The following is a 15,988-nucleotide window of genomic DNA, read 5'->3' as shown; positions in this document are numbered from 1 at the left end:
TATCCTTGCATACTCTCTTTTAATTCTAAAATATGGTTCATTTGTTAGATAATTCAATTTAACAAATGCCTATTTAATGCTTATAGAATGCATTTCACTGAACTTCTAATCTGATTTCATGGACCTTGAAGATCAGCCAATCTAATCTCCTCGCGTTATAGATGTACAAGTGATTCCGCGTCCTTCCCAAGGACACACGGGTTCATGGCGGCAGAGCCAGAGCAGGGGCACGAGAGACTGACCCCAACTGAGTGCTGCTTCAGCACTCTGAATGCTGCCTCTCGGCTGGAAGATCTCATTACTAGAACTTCTGTTTTCTAACTCAAGATGCCAGTTCTTCCTTAGAAGACTGAGTCAATACAAATCTGCAAACAGAAAGACACAGCCCACTCTGTCAGGCCTGTTGCCCTGCTCTTCTGCACTGCACGGGCAAAGCTGCCCTCATCCAGCACCCAGCCAGGGTTAGGACTGCAGTGGGGGCTCAAGGGGCCAGGACGGAGGAGTGCTGCACTTCTGCCTCTCTTCCTCCCCTCCAGTGCGGTGGGATTGTTTTTCCCTGGAGCACAGACTTGTTAGCTGTTGCCACTAAAATAAACACCTACATTAGAACGAAAATGCCAACACTTCACAAATACTAACTTTTCCTTTTCTCGTTTTACTAACTTTCCCAATTTCCTTTCCTGGAAAGGAAAAATTGAGTTGTACTTTATTTACTTACTTACTTACTTACTTACTTACTTACTTACTTACTTCCTTCCTTCCTTACTTCCTTACTTACTTACTTTTGAGAGAGGAAGAGAGGGAGACACAAATTCGGTCTTCTGTATAAAGTGCTTTGCTATTCTTTGGACTCAGAGACGTTCCCTCTCTACCCTCTTTGGCATCCAGAAAATGATTGACTACAACGGCTGTCCTGCCCAGGCCAGTGACTACCTGCAGAGAACAGCACAGTGACTACAAAGGCCTTCCCTTTTAACAGAATCGACCATGGTGTGACATTCTGCGTAATTGTCAGGCGTTGCAGAGGAAGGCACTCTTCCTTTCTCAGTCCCATCCATCTTCCACACCTTCTCTGGTTTTCCCATCTTAGTAACTCAGCAGTATCCCAATGTCCCCCACAAACTTTAAAAACATTCAGTTGACATGACTCTATAATAAAGTCACACCTTCATCAGGTGGGGAGAGGAATAAAGGTGGATACAGAGTAAACATTCTCAAGCTTTAAAAGGAGGGATTAGAAGTAAACCAAGTAATTAATCTGCTTTTCACCTCAGAGATCTAATGGTAACTTATCAAATTGAGTGACAACTGCCTGAAGACTTATTTCCTATCTTTTTAAAATCTGTGACGTACGTGTCAGATCACAATACAGCACTAATTCTCAAGATTTGGTCTTCTGAGCAAGCAATGTGAATCACTTGGGGAGCCTATAACAGACACATGCTGGAGGCCCTCCCCAGTGGGACAGTCAGAAGCTCTAAGAGTGAGACCCAGGCATCTACATTTTGCAAAATCTGAAGCTCATTATTAATAGATGGGGAACATTGTAGGAGGTAGTGAGAGAGAAAGGAACTCCTGTTTTCTGCCTTTCTGCTACTCCTCACCATCAGCCTGCCAAGCCATTGGTCTATCCCACTCCCCATTCTCCCTCAGAATAACTTGTGTATTTGGCCTTCTCATCTCTTTCTGGTGGTTTTCCTAGGTGTATAATTTAGGGTGTCATTTGGCCCATTACAGTTAATGGTACTAAAAAGTCCTCTGAGTTTTAAGCCTTTCATGTTCCTTTTTCCCCAGTGAAAAATATATTTATCATTCCTCCCTCCCATTCACTCTGGGCTTCCGCTCTCATGAGTCTAAATATTTCCTAAAGTGATATGAATGCCTGACTGGGCACTAGATTTGCCAGCAAGCCCAGGGAGCTGGATGCTGAGCCATAGAACACGAGCTGGGTCTCTTTCGGCATCTCCTGCTACTGGTTGGTTTGGAAATGAGGACAAGACTGAGACCAAAGGTGGAAAAGGTCTGAGGCATGCTGTGAAGCGGGAGGGTGGAGGAGCCTGGAGCCACACTTGGCTTGACCACCTTGTTCGGAGTGCCAAACTGCATAAGGTCACAGGCTGTACCGAGTGGTAAGGGGGCCCAATGAAGTGGCTGTATATTGTGTTTGGAGCAGAGGTAGCACCACCACCTCACTGCCATTCCAGCTCTCCTGAACCCCTCGTATCCACCAAGGCACTGTGCAGTCAGAGCGGACTTTTCAGGCCCTCCTTGTGGAGGTTTGTCTTCATGTGTAATTAAAATAGCAAAGGGGCTAGTTGCTGGGCTGCTCATTAAACTACTAATATTTTGTAACAGCAAAATATTAGGCACAATATAAATGTCTATCAATAGAAACTAAAATAAATTACAAACAATCTATACAATAGAATAATATGAAGCTGATTAAAAAAAAAAGAATGAGTACATAGATCTATATATGCATTGCCATAAAATTTTCTATTGATAATTATTGAGTTAAAAAAAAAGTTTCAGGGCAATATTATAGTACAACCCCAATTAGAAGTTTATACATTTTGAATATCTCTAGCAAAACTCTGAAAGGCTGCATAGCAAACTCTAGTGAGTGATTAGCTCTTGGGATTGTGGGTAGGGGAAAGGGAAAGTGGGGATATCTACTTTGTATGTTTTCTATGATTTGACTTTTTGCCAAGAATATATGTTTACCCTGTGATTTTTTTTAAAACCAGCTTTAAAAATTAAAAAATCAAGCAGTTAATAAAAAGATGTAGAAACTGTATACGGCATCCAACCTGATGGAACTTGTAGCTGGTAAAGCTCACATTTAGTACATAACCAGAGGCTTGCATTCTGGTTGGGGCAGGTCAAGCTTATGTATTGTGTAATATAATATAGTAACTAATCGAGGGCTAAATGAAATATGTCAGTCAGTAGATTCTATGGGAGTATTAAAAAGAAGAGAGAGTATAGACTGTCAAAGTTAGATGGAACCCTCAAGTAATAATGAGGTTAAAAGACAGCATCACTGTTTAGCAGAACTCCACTTAGGAATCTACTGTTGACCCTGGATAGAAGATAGTAGAAAAATGTACTTTAACAGTAATTGCCCTTGTGCAGCAAGGTACACTAGAACACACAATGTCTGCTGTTCTTTTGTATGCCAAGAACATTGGGCAATATTGATGTTTATTTTGTTCCTTTACATGTAGATCAGATCTTTCGAAATGCCTCTAAAGTACACAATGTAGGATAAATGTGAAGGTTCACTGTTGTTATCTGGTAACAGATATTGTCGGTAAAATCTGTTTATCCTCTGCCTTTTTATTCTTGTCCTAACATGCTGTTCCTGTGCCAGTCACATGCTCATCTTCACTGCTCAGCGCACACAAAGATAGAACTCACAGTCGACCGCAGCACATATAAAGAAAACTATTATATACAGTTTGTCTTAGTCCAGGTGGAGGATAGAGCCTGAAAGTTCTTAGTGTCTGAAACTAGAAGACTAGTCCAGGCTTTGAGCTAAACGAATCTCATTTTAATTACAGTATTACTATTAAGCTGTATGACTTTGAGAAGTCATCTAACATCTTTAGGTCTCAGTTTCCTCATCTAGAAAACAGTACAATAATATCAATTTTACTGGATCATCGTAATGATTAAGTGATATAATATATGCAAAGTATTTATGCAGGGCCTATGCATACTAGGCTATCCTAGGCTATTAAAATAGAGCTACTAAATGGAACCTAATCCTTTGGCAGAACCAAAATCCTTAAGAAGTTTTAATCAATTGTGCAAGCATGATATCTCAGCCTATCTTAAATCGTAATATTTCAGAAAATGTAAATACTGTAGTTTACTCTATACAAAATCAGCTCTGAGGATGACAAGCCTAGTGAAAGAAACAAATCAATAAATAATGACATTATAAAGATACATGCTTACCCGTATGCTCACACCCAGAAAAACAAATTTCCATCATAATCTTTCTTTGGAGCACACATGTTTGAAAATATAACTTAGAATCACTGCCAGTGAAAACTTTCTTCCTTAAATATTTTTGTCTCATACATAGTAGTGTCTTAAACAATTCTAACTTTTTCCTACTCTTCTATCACCTAAGCCATAATTTGAGTGGTCTTCATAAGATATTTTCCCTTTATTTCTTTCATTACTCAAATATATCCTTTTATGGGATTGCATGAAGATATTTTCCCATTGTGTCCCTAGGTTAAGGTTGTTGCTTCATTATCCTAGGTAATAGAATACCACCACCATTTAAAGCTGCATTACCATGGAAACATCACAATGTGGTCATCTGATATCACTACGTTATTCTAGGGTTACTGTTGTCAGCCTTGAAAACTTGCCAAAATCCCTTCTTAATCGTTATCACTATATAATTATGCAAATGGGCCCAATCCTTTTCTTTTCAAAAAATCAAGGCGAAAATTGACGTTAACCTCTTCAGGGCAAATCTGGTGGAGGATCAAAATAGCTGAACTAGCGGCTAATATTGCCGACCTTAAAATAATCACCAGAATAAAATGGAAGTTGGAGCCAAGGTTTCTCTGGTTCCCTTGAAATAGCATGGTCACTTCTCTCTCCCCAATAATAATCTGAAGGCAGAGGCAGAAATGTTCATCTTAACAAGAATCCAAGGTTTTTCCAATACGCTTTCAAGAACACTGAATTATAACCTGACATTAAGAAAGAGAGAGAGAAAGCATTTTAGAATCAAGTTATACTGCACTATGAATATATAAGTCTGGTCCTTAAGGACAAGGTATGAATGACAAAAAGAGAAAATTGTCTTCTCACTATGATGTGGAGGGGTGGGAGCCACGCCCCTCTTCCATTATTTGTAGCCCCTGCAGACAAAGCTCCACAGTTTTGTGGTCCCCACAGCCCAGAAGCACCAGAAGTCTATGTAGTTATTAGAGACACTTAAGTGTACCAATAATTTCCTCTAAATCCTCAGGTGGCAGCCAAAGCAGGAGTTACACATTTATATACAGTCGAGGGAGAGGATAGGGTTTCCTGTTTGGTCCTTTTCATGAAGTTTTCTTCCCTTTCTGATTTAAGTTCTGTGGAAACAATATTGTGGAATTCCATTGTGAGCTAAACTCATAGTAATCTTGCAGTGAGAAGCATTTCGATAAGGCTACAGGTTTTTTTTTAATAGTCAGTTTTCTATTATATATACTTCCAGTTATCACTCTCCCTCATCTGAACTTAAATTTTTAACATTTTGTCAAAGGAAAGGGTTGGGAGGAGCTAAACTGCATTAGCGCCCTTTTTTTATCTTTCGCACACACATACGAATACCTGAGAAACAAATTATAGTCATAGGCCAAGGAACTTTATCACTGAACACACAAATACAGAGGTGCAAGGTAAAATTTAATTTTATAATTTTGTTTTTAAGAAGTCAATTTTTACTTCAGATTTTAAAAGCAAGATTTTACTCATTTATTTCCAAGTTGCAATCATTAAACCATTGCAATTAATTAATGTATAAGATGATGTAATACTAATCAGAAAATACAAATTAATCTGACAATTCTGTTTCTTCTAGTCTAAGGGATTTTAAAATCCTAACTGAAAGCTTTTTATGAGTATTTTTATTTCACGAGTAAGCAGTTGCAGATAAGCCACTCATTTGAAACCAGCTCAGTTGTATTCAACCTGATTCACATTCTTGCATTTTATTTAAACAGAATGTTTTTTCAGTTCAACTCAAATATTTACTGAATGTCTGGTATGAACAAGGCAATATTACTACATTAGGAGGGATAATATCTAAAAAGGCGCACTGGGGATATGGGAGCAATCTAAGTATTCATCGATAGACAAATGGATAAAGATGTGGTACATATATGCAATGGAATATTACTCAGCCATAAAAAAAGATAATGAAATCTTGCCATTTGCAACAACGTTGATGGACTTAGAGGGTATTATGCTAAGTGAGATAAGTCATGTAGAAAAAGAGGAATACCATATGATTTCACTTATATGTGGAATCTAAAAAAAATGAACAAACAAATCAGAAACAAACTCATAGATACAGAGAACATTTGATGGTTGCCAGATAGGAGATGAGGTTGGGAAGGTGGGTGATAAAGGTGAAGGGATTAAAATGTGCCAATTGCCAGTTATAAAAACAGTCACAGGGATGTAAAGTACAGCATAGGGAATACAGTGAATAATTATAATAACTATAAATGGTGTCAGATGGGTACTAAACTTATTGGGGTGATCACTTTGTAGGTTATATAAATATCTAATCACTATGTTGTATACCTCAAACAAATACAATATGGTACGTCAACTGTGATTGGAAAAATTTTTTAATTATTTTTAAAAATAAAAAGGCTCCTTGAGGAAGCAATAATGAAAAAAGAGTGTAAGGTGGATCAATATGATAGAGGACATCAGTGAGGAGAGCAGGTCTGTGAAGGCTGTGACGTCTGAGGGAAGCTTTATGAAAGAATAGAGAGCTTCCTTCCAAAAGCAGTTTTAGAGAGGAGACTATTCCTGGTAGAGTAAATAGGTTTCATCTCACACAGCCGCACTGGTCTGTGTAAAGCTGCCTAGGACACTGTAAAACAAAGGGTTCTGAGACTAGAACCAGGCTCAGCAAAAAAAGAATGTGGTGATCAATCAGAGATGTCTGCTATGCACTCAGAAGGTAGAAAGCTGAAGTATGAATGCCACGAATTATTTCCTCTCTCAGGCAACCTTAAGCAAAAAGCAGTCAGGAAAGTGCAAGATATGTTCGAGGGAAAGTGAGTACAGGTAAATGAATTTTTAAAGACCTCTCCTAATTTAAAATCCAAAGAATTCAAAACCGATTTTACCAAAACAATAAATGTGAGAGGGAGCATTTTTATCACGTGTAAATCTACAACCATACTCCTATAGTCACCACTACATATACAGTATTCTTCAAACCATTTTTGTTAAATAAAACACACATAAAGAAATAATATGTATATATTATATATTATCTATGTATAAAATACAAATGTGCATAATTATAAACACTTATGTGATCACCACTGGACAAGAAACAGAATATTGCTGGCACCTTAGAAGTACCCCATGTATTTTAATCCCATCATACTCACGCCCTTCACCCAGAGGTAACATTATCCCAACTTTAGGGTAGTCATTTCTTTGCTTTGCCTAATAGTTTTACCATTCAAGTATGCATTTCTAAATATTTTTAGTTTAGTTTAGTTATATTTTAGTTTAGTTCTACATAATTAGTTTTGTCTGTGTTTGAATTTATGAAAATGGGATAATATATATATATATTTTTTAATGTGTTGTTTCTTTCACTTAACATTGTTTGTGAGATTTATCCATGTTCTTGTGTGTAACAATTTATTTATCCATTCTGCTGCTGGTGATTTGGTTGCCTGTAGGGGTTGGCTATGACACACAATGCTATTCTGGCCATGAGCAAGGATCCCAATGCATACGAGTGTGAGTTTCTCAAGGGTGTAGACCTAGAAGTGGAATTGCTGGGTTATAGGGCATTTCTTTATCTTTGTTAGATAAATGCCACCCATTCCAAGTAGAATGTTGATATCTACACTCCCCAAAAAAAAATTGTCAGACTTTTAAATTTTGCCATTCTGGTAAGTGAGAGATGCTACAAGAATATTTTCACTTTTTTTCCTTGTCTTTTTTTTTTTTTCCAATTACAGTTGACTTTCAATATTATTTTATATAGTTTCAGGTGTACAGGAAAAATCTGCACTTTTGCAAAAGAGTCTACATTTATCCACTTGTTATAAAGTTTTCTAGTCAGAATAGAATTAAACCAGGCTACTCCTCCCTTTAGGCTGAGTTTTACTGAGTTCATCCTATACTTGCTGTAGAGATAGTGTGGTATTGTGAAAAGAGTGGGAACCAGAGGTGACCCAAGACAAAACTCTTAAAAACTCTGGGTCTCAGTTTCCTTATCCATAGAATAGGGATAATAATATCTTCTCCTCCCACCCTAAAGGACTATTATAAGAAACAAATGTGCTAATTTACATGGAAAATACCCAGTACACCAAAAACTGAAGTTATTTTTCTTAGTTTAGTCCCTGAGATCTTCTGTTATTGGGAGGCTAGGCATTTTCTTGATTATCCATTGATGCCATAACAAACTCCTCTCCCTTAAACAACACCCAAATAGAGTTTCTTTTTGTTTGCTTTTGAAATACATAGAAGAAGATAAGGGAGGGAGGAAGAAATATTTATTGAACATCTACTGTACTCAAGGTCCGTGCTAAGAACTTTATTATATCCACCAACTCACTGATATTATTAGAACCATCTCTGGCTTACAGAAAAGAAACAGGAAGCTCAGAAAGATTGAGTGACTAGCTCCAGGTCACATACCTAATAAGCAGCAGAGCTGGGATGCAAACCCAAGGTCAGTCTAACTCTAAAGCCATACATGCTGTTTCCCCTGACTCGACTGCCTCTCTGATAAATACATCACAGAAAAATGATATGTCCTGACATTTTGTAGTATAAAGTTATAGAACTGGTTGAACCCATTTCCTCTTGCATCCAGCATTTTTTGGATGAAAATTTCTGTAGAGAAAGGAGATATAGGCCCTGTCCTCTAAGAGCATCCAGGGCATTTGAAGTATTCTCTGGTCCCATGGTGACTTTACAAGTCGAATCTTTTCAGAAATTTGTGCTACAGGGCAAATATTCTATCTCAGCTCAGTAAATAGATTACCTCAGGATACACGGAAACTGAGGGCCTCACTTGCCCTGACAAGTAGTTGTCACTCTGTAAGACTTCGGACCTCTTTCCCTTAGTTCTACCATGATTAGAGTCTCCAAACCAAAAAGAGTTCCACAACTCATAGACAGTCTGAAAATAGCAGGACCTATTTTAAATCAGAATGTCCCTCAAAAAACCAGGGACAGAGAGATCTCAGACATATTTCATATTGAGGATCTGGCTCTAAGGATCTCCCAAGAGATAGAAAGAAGTCTTGCAAAATCTTATCTGGGCATCCGGAGGCTGTCCTAAGACAGTCGGCCTTTGGGAAACCATCTCCACATTTACTGTTTGATCATGTTGGTAAAAGTGGAGAAGGTTGCTCTAGGCCAAACATCACATCTTCCTGCATTCAGACTTGCCCGATCCTATAATCAGTTGGAAAAAACTTAGCAGGGTCACCCACAGTCCCTACCCTGACATTCTCCTGCCCTCTATTCAAGAAGAATAATTCTACCCTCATCCTTCCTCCTCATCTTTGGGTAGTTGTAAGCCGAGTTCCCTCATGTGATTCTCTACGTGGATCACACACCTAAAACGTTACCCAGAAACCTCTTCTCTATTCTCGTGTACCTTTTCCTTTGACTTTTCTCCATGGAAGATATTCTTGATTCTGAGACATTTCCTTCCCACTTAACTCCACCCCACATTTAATTAAACGAATGGAGGAAGTAGAAGGAAATTACATTTGTTGTGCTTCTTCCATTAACAGGCACAGTGGAGCTCTTCTTGCACATCGACTTACTTGTCCAAATTTCATTCCCTGATAGGAAATGAAATTCAGAGTATTTACGGACTTTGCTAAAGTCATCAGCCATGAAATGTTATGGTGAAGTCCAGATTTGAACTCAGAAACTTCTGATTCCAAAGCCACTGCCTTTTCCAGTACACCCCCGGCCTCCCAAACATAGACCGGCCTATTCTGTACACTGCTATTCCCTTCCCTTTATGCCTACATCATACCTGATGTCTCCTGGTGATTTAAGTTATTCCCAAAAGTTACGGCGTATTTTATACTAAGTGTTTTCTTCTAATCTAAGATCAAGCTAAAATGAGATTAGACTAGAAACAGTATTTTTAAAATAAGAAAGGAATAGTCTCTCATCACCACTTTGGAGGAAGGTTTTTTTCCTGTTTCTCAAAATTCAACAGTACCAGTAAATTCAGGATGGGGTTGACATATACCTCTAAAGGCCAGAGTTTCAATGTTGCACTTGTTTTCCAGAAAAAGAGCTCAGCATAAAATGCAGCTAATCGTGATGTTTTGTTTGGCAGTTTTGCATAATAAAAGTCGTAACTGAGCAACATTAGCTACAGACACTCCTCCCCATAAATCCTTGGAGACTCTGTGAAAAGCATTTCAGAGAAATCCAAGCCCCAAGTAGTCTTTGGCAAGGGGTAATTTGCCATGATGATAGTTAAATAAGGAGAATACTGAGTAGCTGCCTACAAAGGAGCATCTGAAAATAAAATTAGCTGTGGCTCAAGTAACTCAACTGAAAATGTATATAACATTTCTCACTTGTGGCAGCCCAAATTAGGCCTTTCTTTTTATAAGACAAATTTGGCAATGCAAATCAAGAGGCTTAAATCATACCCTTTTGACCTAATAATTCCACTCCTGACAAGTTACCTCAAGAAAATAAGTAGTAAGAATTGGAAGATTACACATATTTCTATAGCAGTATTATTCATAGTTAGCAGAAAAATGGAAATAACCTGAGTTTTCAAAAATAAAGGAAAAATTTAGTACATTTTCATATTTTAAGTCTTTGAGACTTAAAGCTATTAAGAATATGATCACAGTGTAAAACAAGGAAAGGGTATTTGGTAAAAAGCATAGAACACAGAAATGCAAATATGCAATGGTTACAGACATGCAGAAATAAATAGGTTGATAGGGGCAAGGAGGGGACACAGATGAAAATAGTTATGTTAGCACAGTGAGGTTACAAATTTTAAACGTCAAAATTTTCTTTTGTAATAACCATATTCAGTTTTTAGGGATTTTTTTTATTTTTCCAGCTGCAACTTATATAGAATCATATTTCTTAATTATTCTTTGAATCGGAAGATTATTTTACAAAGGATACATGTGGAACATTTTAGCCAAGTGTGATACATAGAAAATTACTAATTCACAAATACTAATGCTGTTGTTTTAATTTTCAGTGAAGGGAATTTGGCTACAAAGCAGGTTGTGTTCCTTCAGAGACCAGTTATATGGAATTCAGCTGTTCAAACACCAGAAGTGAGTAATATCGATGCTTTATGAACTGAATGTTATATTGAAGCATTTAGTCTTTAAACTCTCATTATAATTCTAAATAGTGAATACAGATGAGAAAGTATGGTTTTGATATGGAAACAGTCTTCTAAACTAACCATATAACGAGGGAAATGTGCCAGAAACCAGGCAACATGAGACAGTTCTAAAGGGGATCAGAATATGCCACCTGAAAATAAGGATTATTTTGAATTGAAGGCAATTAAGAAACAGGAAACAGAGGAGTAGTACTGTACAGCTCCTCCTTTCTGATGAAAAGCAGAGCATAAATTTCCATTTTTAAAGTTTCTCCCTCTCCTGTATCAAAAAAAGAAGACTATCACCAGAGATGAATCTTATCACTAGAGATAATACTGACTTGAGTCTTCATAAATATTCTTACTAAAATAACATTTTTCTTCTCTTAGATTTCCCATGTACTTACCTTCTCACAATTTTCTGCCTCTAGAAGCTGTAACCCCTTTTCTTTTCTCATGTATTAACCTGTCTGTCAGTTTAATTTGCAGGCCCCAGCCACTGAACCTAAGAGGGTAAATGAAAAGTTTCCCACCACCTCCACTACAGTTCTAAGTCTTGTAAGTGAATGTGCCTAATCCTGCAACAGACCTGTGCAATTTTGTCTATGTTGGCCTCTGACAGTTCTTTTATATTGTCTATTTAAGCTCATATTTTTTCAGCCCTTTGCTGAAGAGCTATGCTGAGCCTCAAGTCTCCTTTTCCTCACTAAAGGCACAGCTAGAAGAGTATCACTGAATGAAGCAATCTGTGTGTTAATAAAGCATAACTTTCAAAACAAGAAATTTGCAAATGGACAAGAAAATTATTCAAAGTAATTGTTTTTCTGTATATCAAAAAAATATTGTTCTAGAAAACTTTAAAGTTTTCTAAACTTGCAAAGCTAGACTGACAGTGTGTATAATGCATCCATGCTAAGATGTCTCGCATTAATTTTAGAAATAATCTTTCAATAAAAAAATGAAAGTCTTATTGGCCCAGTAGATGAGTAGGTAAGGGTGTAGGAAGGTGGATAGGAAATGGATAGGAAGATGCCTCCCCGTGGCAGGAGTGCAGAGTGATTGCATATAAAGACACTAGAAAGACTGCATTAGGGCCCAGGGGTGAGCAGTGACCACCCACCACTACCAACCCCCAGTGAGGATGGCTCAAGTTCACAAGTTCCTTAAGAAATATTCTGTCAAAAAGAGTCAAGAGTGAGTGTATGTAGAGAATGGCCAGAAAGTTTTCATTCTTCTTTCTCTCAACCCAAAGCAACTTTTTACCACGCTACAGCCTTTTCTTTTTTTTTTCCTTTCCTTTTCTTTTCTTTAACATTTTACAAATAGACATTATTTCTGAGAAAAGATCAACAAAATTGACAGCCTCATGTAATTTTGAGTAACTGAATGCTATAGAGTTGGTTTCTGTGAATTTGTAAGACCCAAATTCAGCTACTTCACAGTCTCTTTTACTTAGGATTAGATATCTGCTCTGATTCCCTAAAAATATTTAGGCCCTTTTTATTTAACTTTAAATACTATTCAGTAGCTTCATGGTAGCTTTTAGGGGGGTAATCTTTATATATTACATCCATCGTAATCTAAAATTACTGACTCATTTATATAATAGTAAAGAAGTATTTAAATAGCTTACATCAATGAGAAGCCCAGGAATATTAATAGCTTAGAATCCTGCTTCTAAATGGATTTGCTGTTTCTTCCTTTGACACATGCTTAATTTTCCTAGCAAGAAATCTTAGGATATTGAGATTATTTCAAGGCAGAGCATGTAGGTGGTTCCATCTGGAGGTAGAGTATCTAATAGCTATAACAGAAAAACAATTTGTAAATTCTTTTTGCTTTCTCTAATAAAAACAATTTATTTTATCTCAAAAAGGTAGTAGTATTATTAGGAAAGTAGACTATTAATATCACCATAGACTTAATTTAACTATCTTATATGAATTTTGTGAAAGTTATATTTATAAGCCTTGAAAAAAAATGTACGCAGTTATAGGTCCATAAAGACACTGTTCTTCACTCGTATCTTGAAATCAGTTGTTTGGGAGAGGTTAATGGGCAGCTTGCTTCATTTATAAAGCTTTTCAAAGAATTTTTTAAAAATGGGTTTAGTTCTAAAACCAGTTGTTAGAAATTTGAAATATTACAAGTGTTGCCTTAAGATTGTCAATGGATTTTTATTAAAATAAATTTCATGAGCTGGTAGAAACTGATCTAGAGTTTGACCCTTGAAAAAAAGTTTCTCACTTCCTTCTATTGAGACTAATATCAACATATATATGTTTTCTGTATTAAATTGCACTCAATATAGAACAATATTTTTATGTTAAACAAATTCATTTCATGCCTCTGTTGAGGGGAGTGAGAATTGCATAATGAAGAAGGTATATTGTCAGAATTTTTTCTTCTGGAGTTATCAAGACCTTTACTTTTGGAATCTGTTTTGTATTTCACAGATACGTTATATGCAGTATTCTAAATCACTTGAGAATTTTTTAAACATGGAAAATGTAAATTCAAAATATTTATATTCCCATTTACTGTCTCCATTTTTTTTAAACTATTGATTCTTTTAGTAAAACTAGAAAATTTTTAGGAAAAAGAAAACATAAGAGGAAATTTTCATGAACTCGGGATAGGCAAAGAGTTTTTAGACATGACACCAAAAGCATAATATATTTTTTAAGTGGTAAATTAAACTTAATCAAAATTAAAAATTTTCGCTCCACTAATAACACCAAGAAAATGAAAAGACAAGCCACAGAATGAGAGAAAAAAACTTGCAAATCACATATATAACAAAAGACTTGTATCCAGAATGTATCAAGAACTCTCAAAACTCAACAATAAGAAAACAAAAAAAAAGCAGTTAAAAAATAGTTAAAAGTCTTGGACACCTCACCAATGAGGATATGTAGTTGAGAAATACAAGCACAGAAAAAGACATTTAATCATTAGCCATTAGTGAAAGGCAAATGAAAACCATGATGAGATACTACCATTCACCTATTAGAATGACTAAAACTAAAAATACTGACAATACCGATATCCGGCAAGGATGAGGATCATTTGAAACCCTCATACACTGCTGATGGGAATGCAAAATGGTACAGCCACTCTGAAAAAACAGTTTGGCAGCTTCTTACTAGGTTAAACACACACTTACCATACGACCCAGCAATCTCACTCTTTGGTACTAGAAAAATAAAAACCCGTGTTCACACAAAATCCTATACATAGAAACAAACCAAATGTTTTCCGCAGGTGAATGAATAAACAACTGTGCTACATGCATGCAATAAAATACCACTCAGACAAATGAATCAACTACTGATACACACAATAACTTGGATTAATCTCAAAGGCATGTTGATTAAAAGAAGACAGGATCAAAAGGTTACAGACATCACTACTACATTTATGAAACATTCTCAAAAAGAAAGAACTATAGTGTGAAGAACAGATCGGTAGTTACCAGAGATTAGGGGTTTGGGGAAGGTTTGGAGGGAATAATAGAACTGTTCTGTGTCCCAATATGGTTACACAAGTCTATACATATGTGTTATAATTCATAGAACTACACATTTTACTGTATTATAATTTAAAATTAATTTTAAAACATCGTTTGCTTTATAAGTCACATAGACTATATTTTTACATTTTTGTGTCTTTGTCCTTCTGTAAAGACTGTCCTTGAGTAATGGAATTCTTGTGAAGTATAATGAGGTTGTTATCTTTTTCCTCTACATGTGGCTATGTAGTGTAATAAGGTAAGGTTCTTTTTATCTTGCTGTTTCTTTTTTCTATTTTCATTTTTCTTTATTTTGGGGGAAAGCCTTTAAATGGATTCAAGGAAATGATAGCTATGCTGAGTAAGGTAAGAGGCTCTTACCAGGATTTTACCTTCATCTACTAGATAGTCCCAATTTTTCTTTCAAGATCTCCTTTCTTAACGTTTTTATTTCTTTTGAACCGCTGTCACAGTTGTTGCCATGTCCAGCCAGCAAGAAGTAGAAAAGAGGAATTCCAGGCATACTTCAAAGGCACTGATCCCCAAAACACAGACATATTTCTTCTCACATCCCATTGGCCTGAACTTAATTATGTTGCCACAAGCGTTGCAAGGGAGGCTGGGCAATGTAGTCTGGGCAACCACGTGCTGGTATCACAGTGAAATACCACACATCCACCCGAAAATTGCAAGGCATTGCAGGGAGCGGGGAGGGAGTTCTGCTGTTAAAAGAAAGATAGAGAGAACAAGACACTAAGAGATAGGAGTTAAATGTTAATGGTTGCAACTTCGCGTTTATTTTTATTCTTTATAGCAGTTTTGCATTCAAATAATTTTCTTGTCTTTAAAATACATCTCAAAATGAATGATTTCAAGAGGTAAAGACTTCTTGGACACACTCATTGAATCATTTCTCTAACACAAACCAAGAAGCGAAAGAGCAACAGCCAGAGAAACGTTTTGAATTAGATCTTTTCCGAGATAACTATAATAAAATCGTAGGAATATTAAGAAATATTTAATATACATATTAACCTTCCTTCTTTATCTTACAATAAGACAATTATTGATCAAACTTTGTTCTTACTTTTCAGTCATTTGAAGTTAATTTAAAATTATTTGAAAATCATAAGGGTCATATTTCATTCATTAGCTGTCAGTATCCTCAAGAAGTCCATATGAAACTAAATCAGGTGCCTGTGTAAATAGAAGATGTCATGTTTCTCAAGGAGCATTACGAAAAAATAAAGATGAAATCATTTTGCTTTTACCATTAATGAAGTTCTGTATCTAGAGAATTCTTTCCACTCAAAGAAACTAAGCTTTTTCCTGGTGTGAGCAGAGAGGAACAGTGG

General features: G+C 36.4%; 1 protein-coding gene and 1 long non-coding RNA gene across 4 annotated transcripts in view; one reads left to right on the top strand and one right to left on the bottom strand.

The window, feature by feature from the left end:
- The window catches only part of RFTN2 (raftlin family member 2), a 52,704-nt gene that overhangs the window by 31,799 nt on the left and 4,917 nt on the right, over positions 1 to 15,988 (top strand). For 2 of the 3 annotated variants that reach the window (XM_039844338.1, XM_039844337.1), the window contains one exon: positions 10,991 to 11,069. In XM_039844338.1, coding sequence (XP_039700272.1) covers positions 10,991 to 11,069 — 79 coding nt within the window. Of the gene's footprint in view, positions 1 to 10,990; positions 11,070 to 11,611; positions 11,681 to 11,767; positions 11,822 to 15,988 lie in introns of those variants that run through there. The other variant, XM_039844339.1, reaches the window with a different exon arrangement.
- LOC120587502 (uncharacterized) lies at positions 563 to 15,243 on the bottom strand. The gene is made up of 2 exons (XR_005648988.1): positions 15,015 to 15,243; positions 563 to 933 (listed from the first exon to the last, which is right to left on the bottom strand). It is a non-coding gene; the product is annotated as an uncharacterized LOC120587502 (long non-coding RNA).

The sequence above is a fragment of the Pteropus medius genome, unplaced genomic scaffold (genome assembly GCF_902729225.1).
Source record: "Pteropus medius unplaced genomic scaffold, Ma_sr-lr_union100, whole genome shotgun sequence".
In the NCBI taxonomy this organism is placed as follows: domain Eukaryota; kingdom Metazoa; phylum Chordata; class Mammalia; order Chiroptera; family Pteropodidae; genus Pteropus; species Pteropus medius.
Note: the sequence above shows the minus strand (reverse complement) of the source record. Positions and strands in the feature narration are given on the sequence as shown.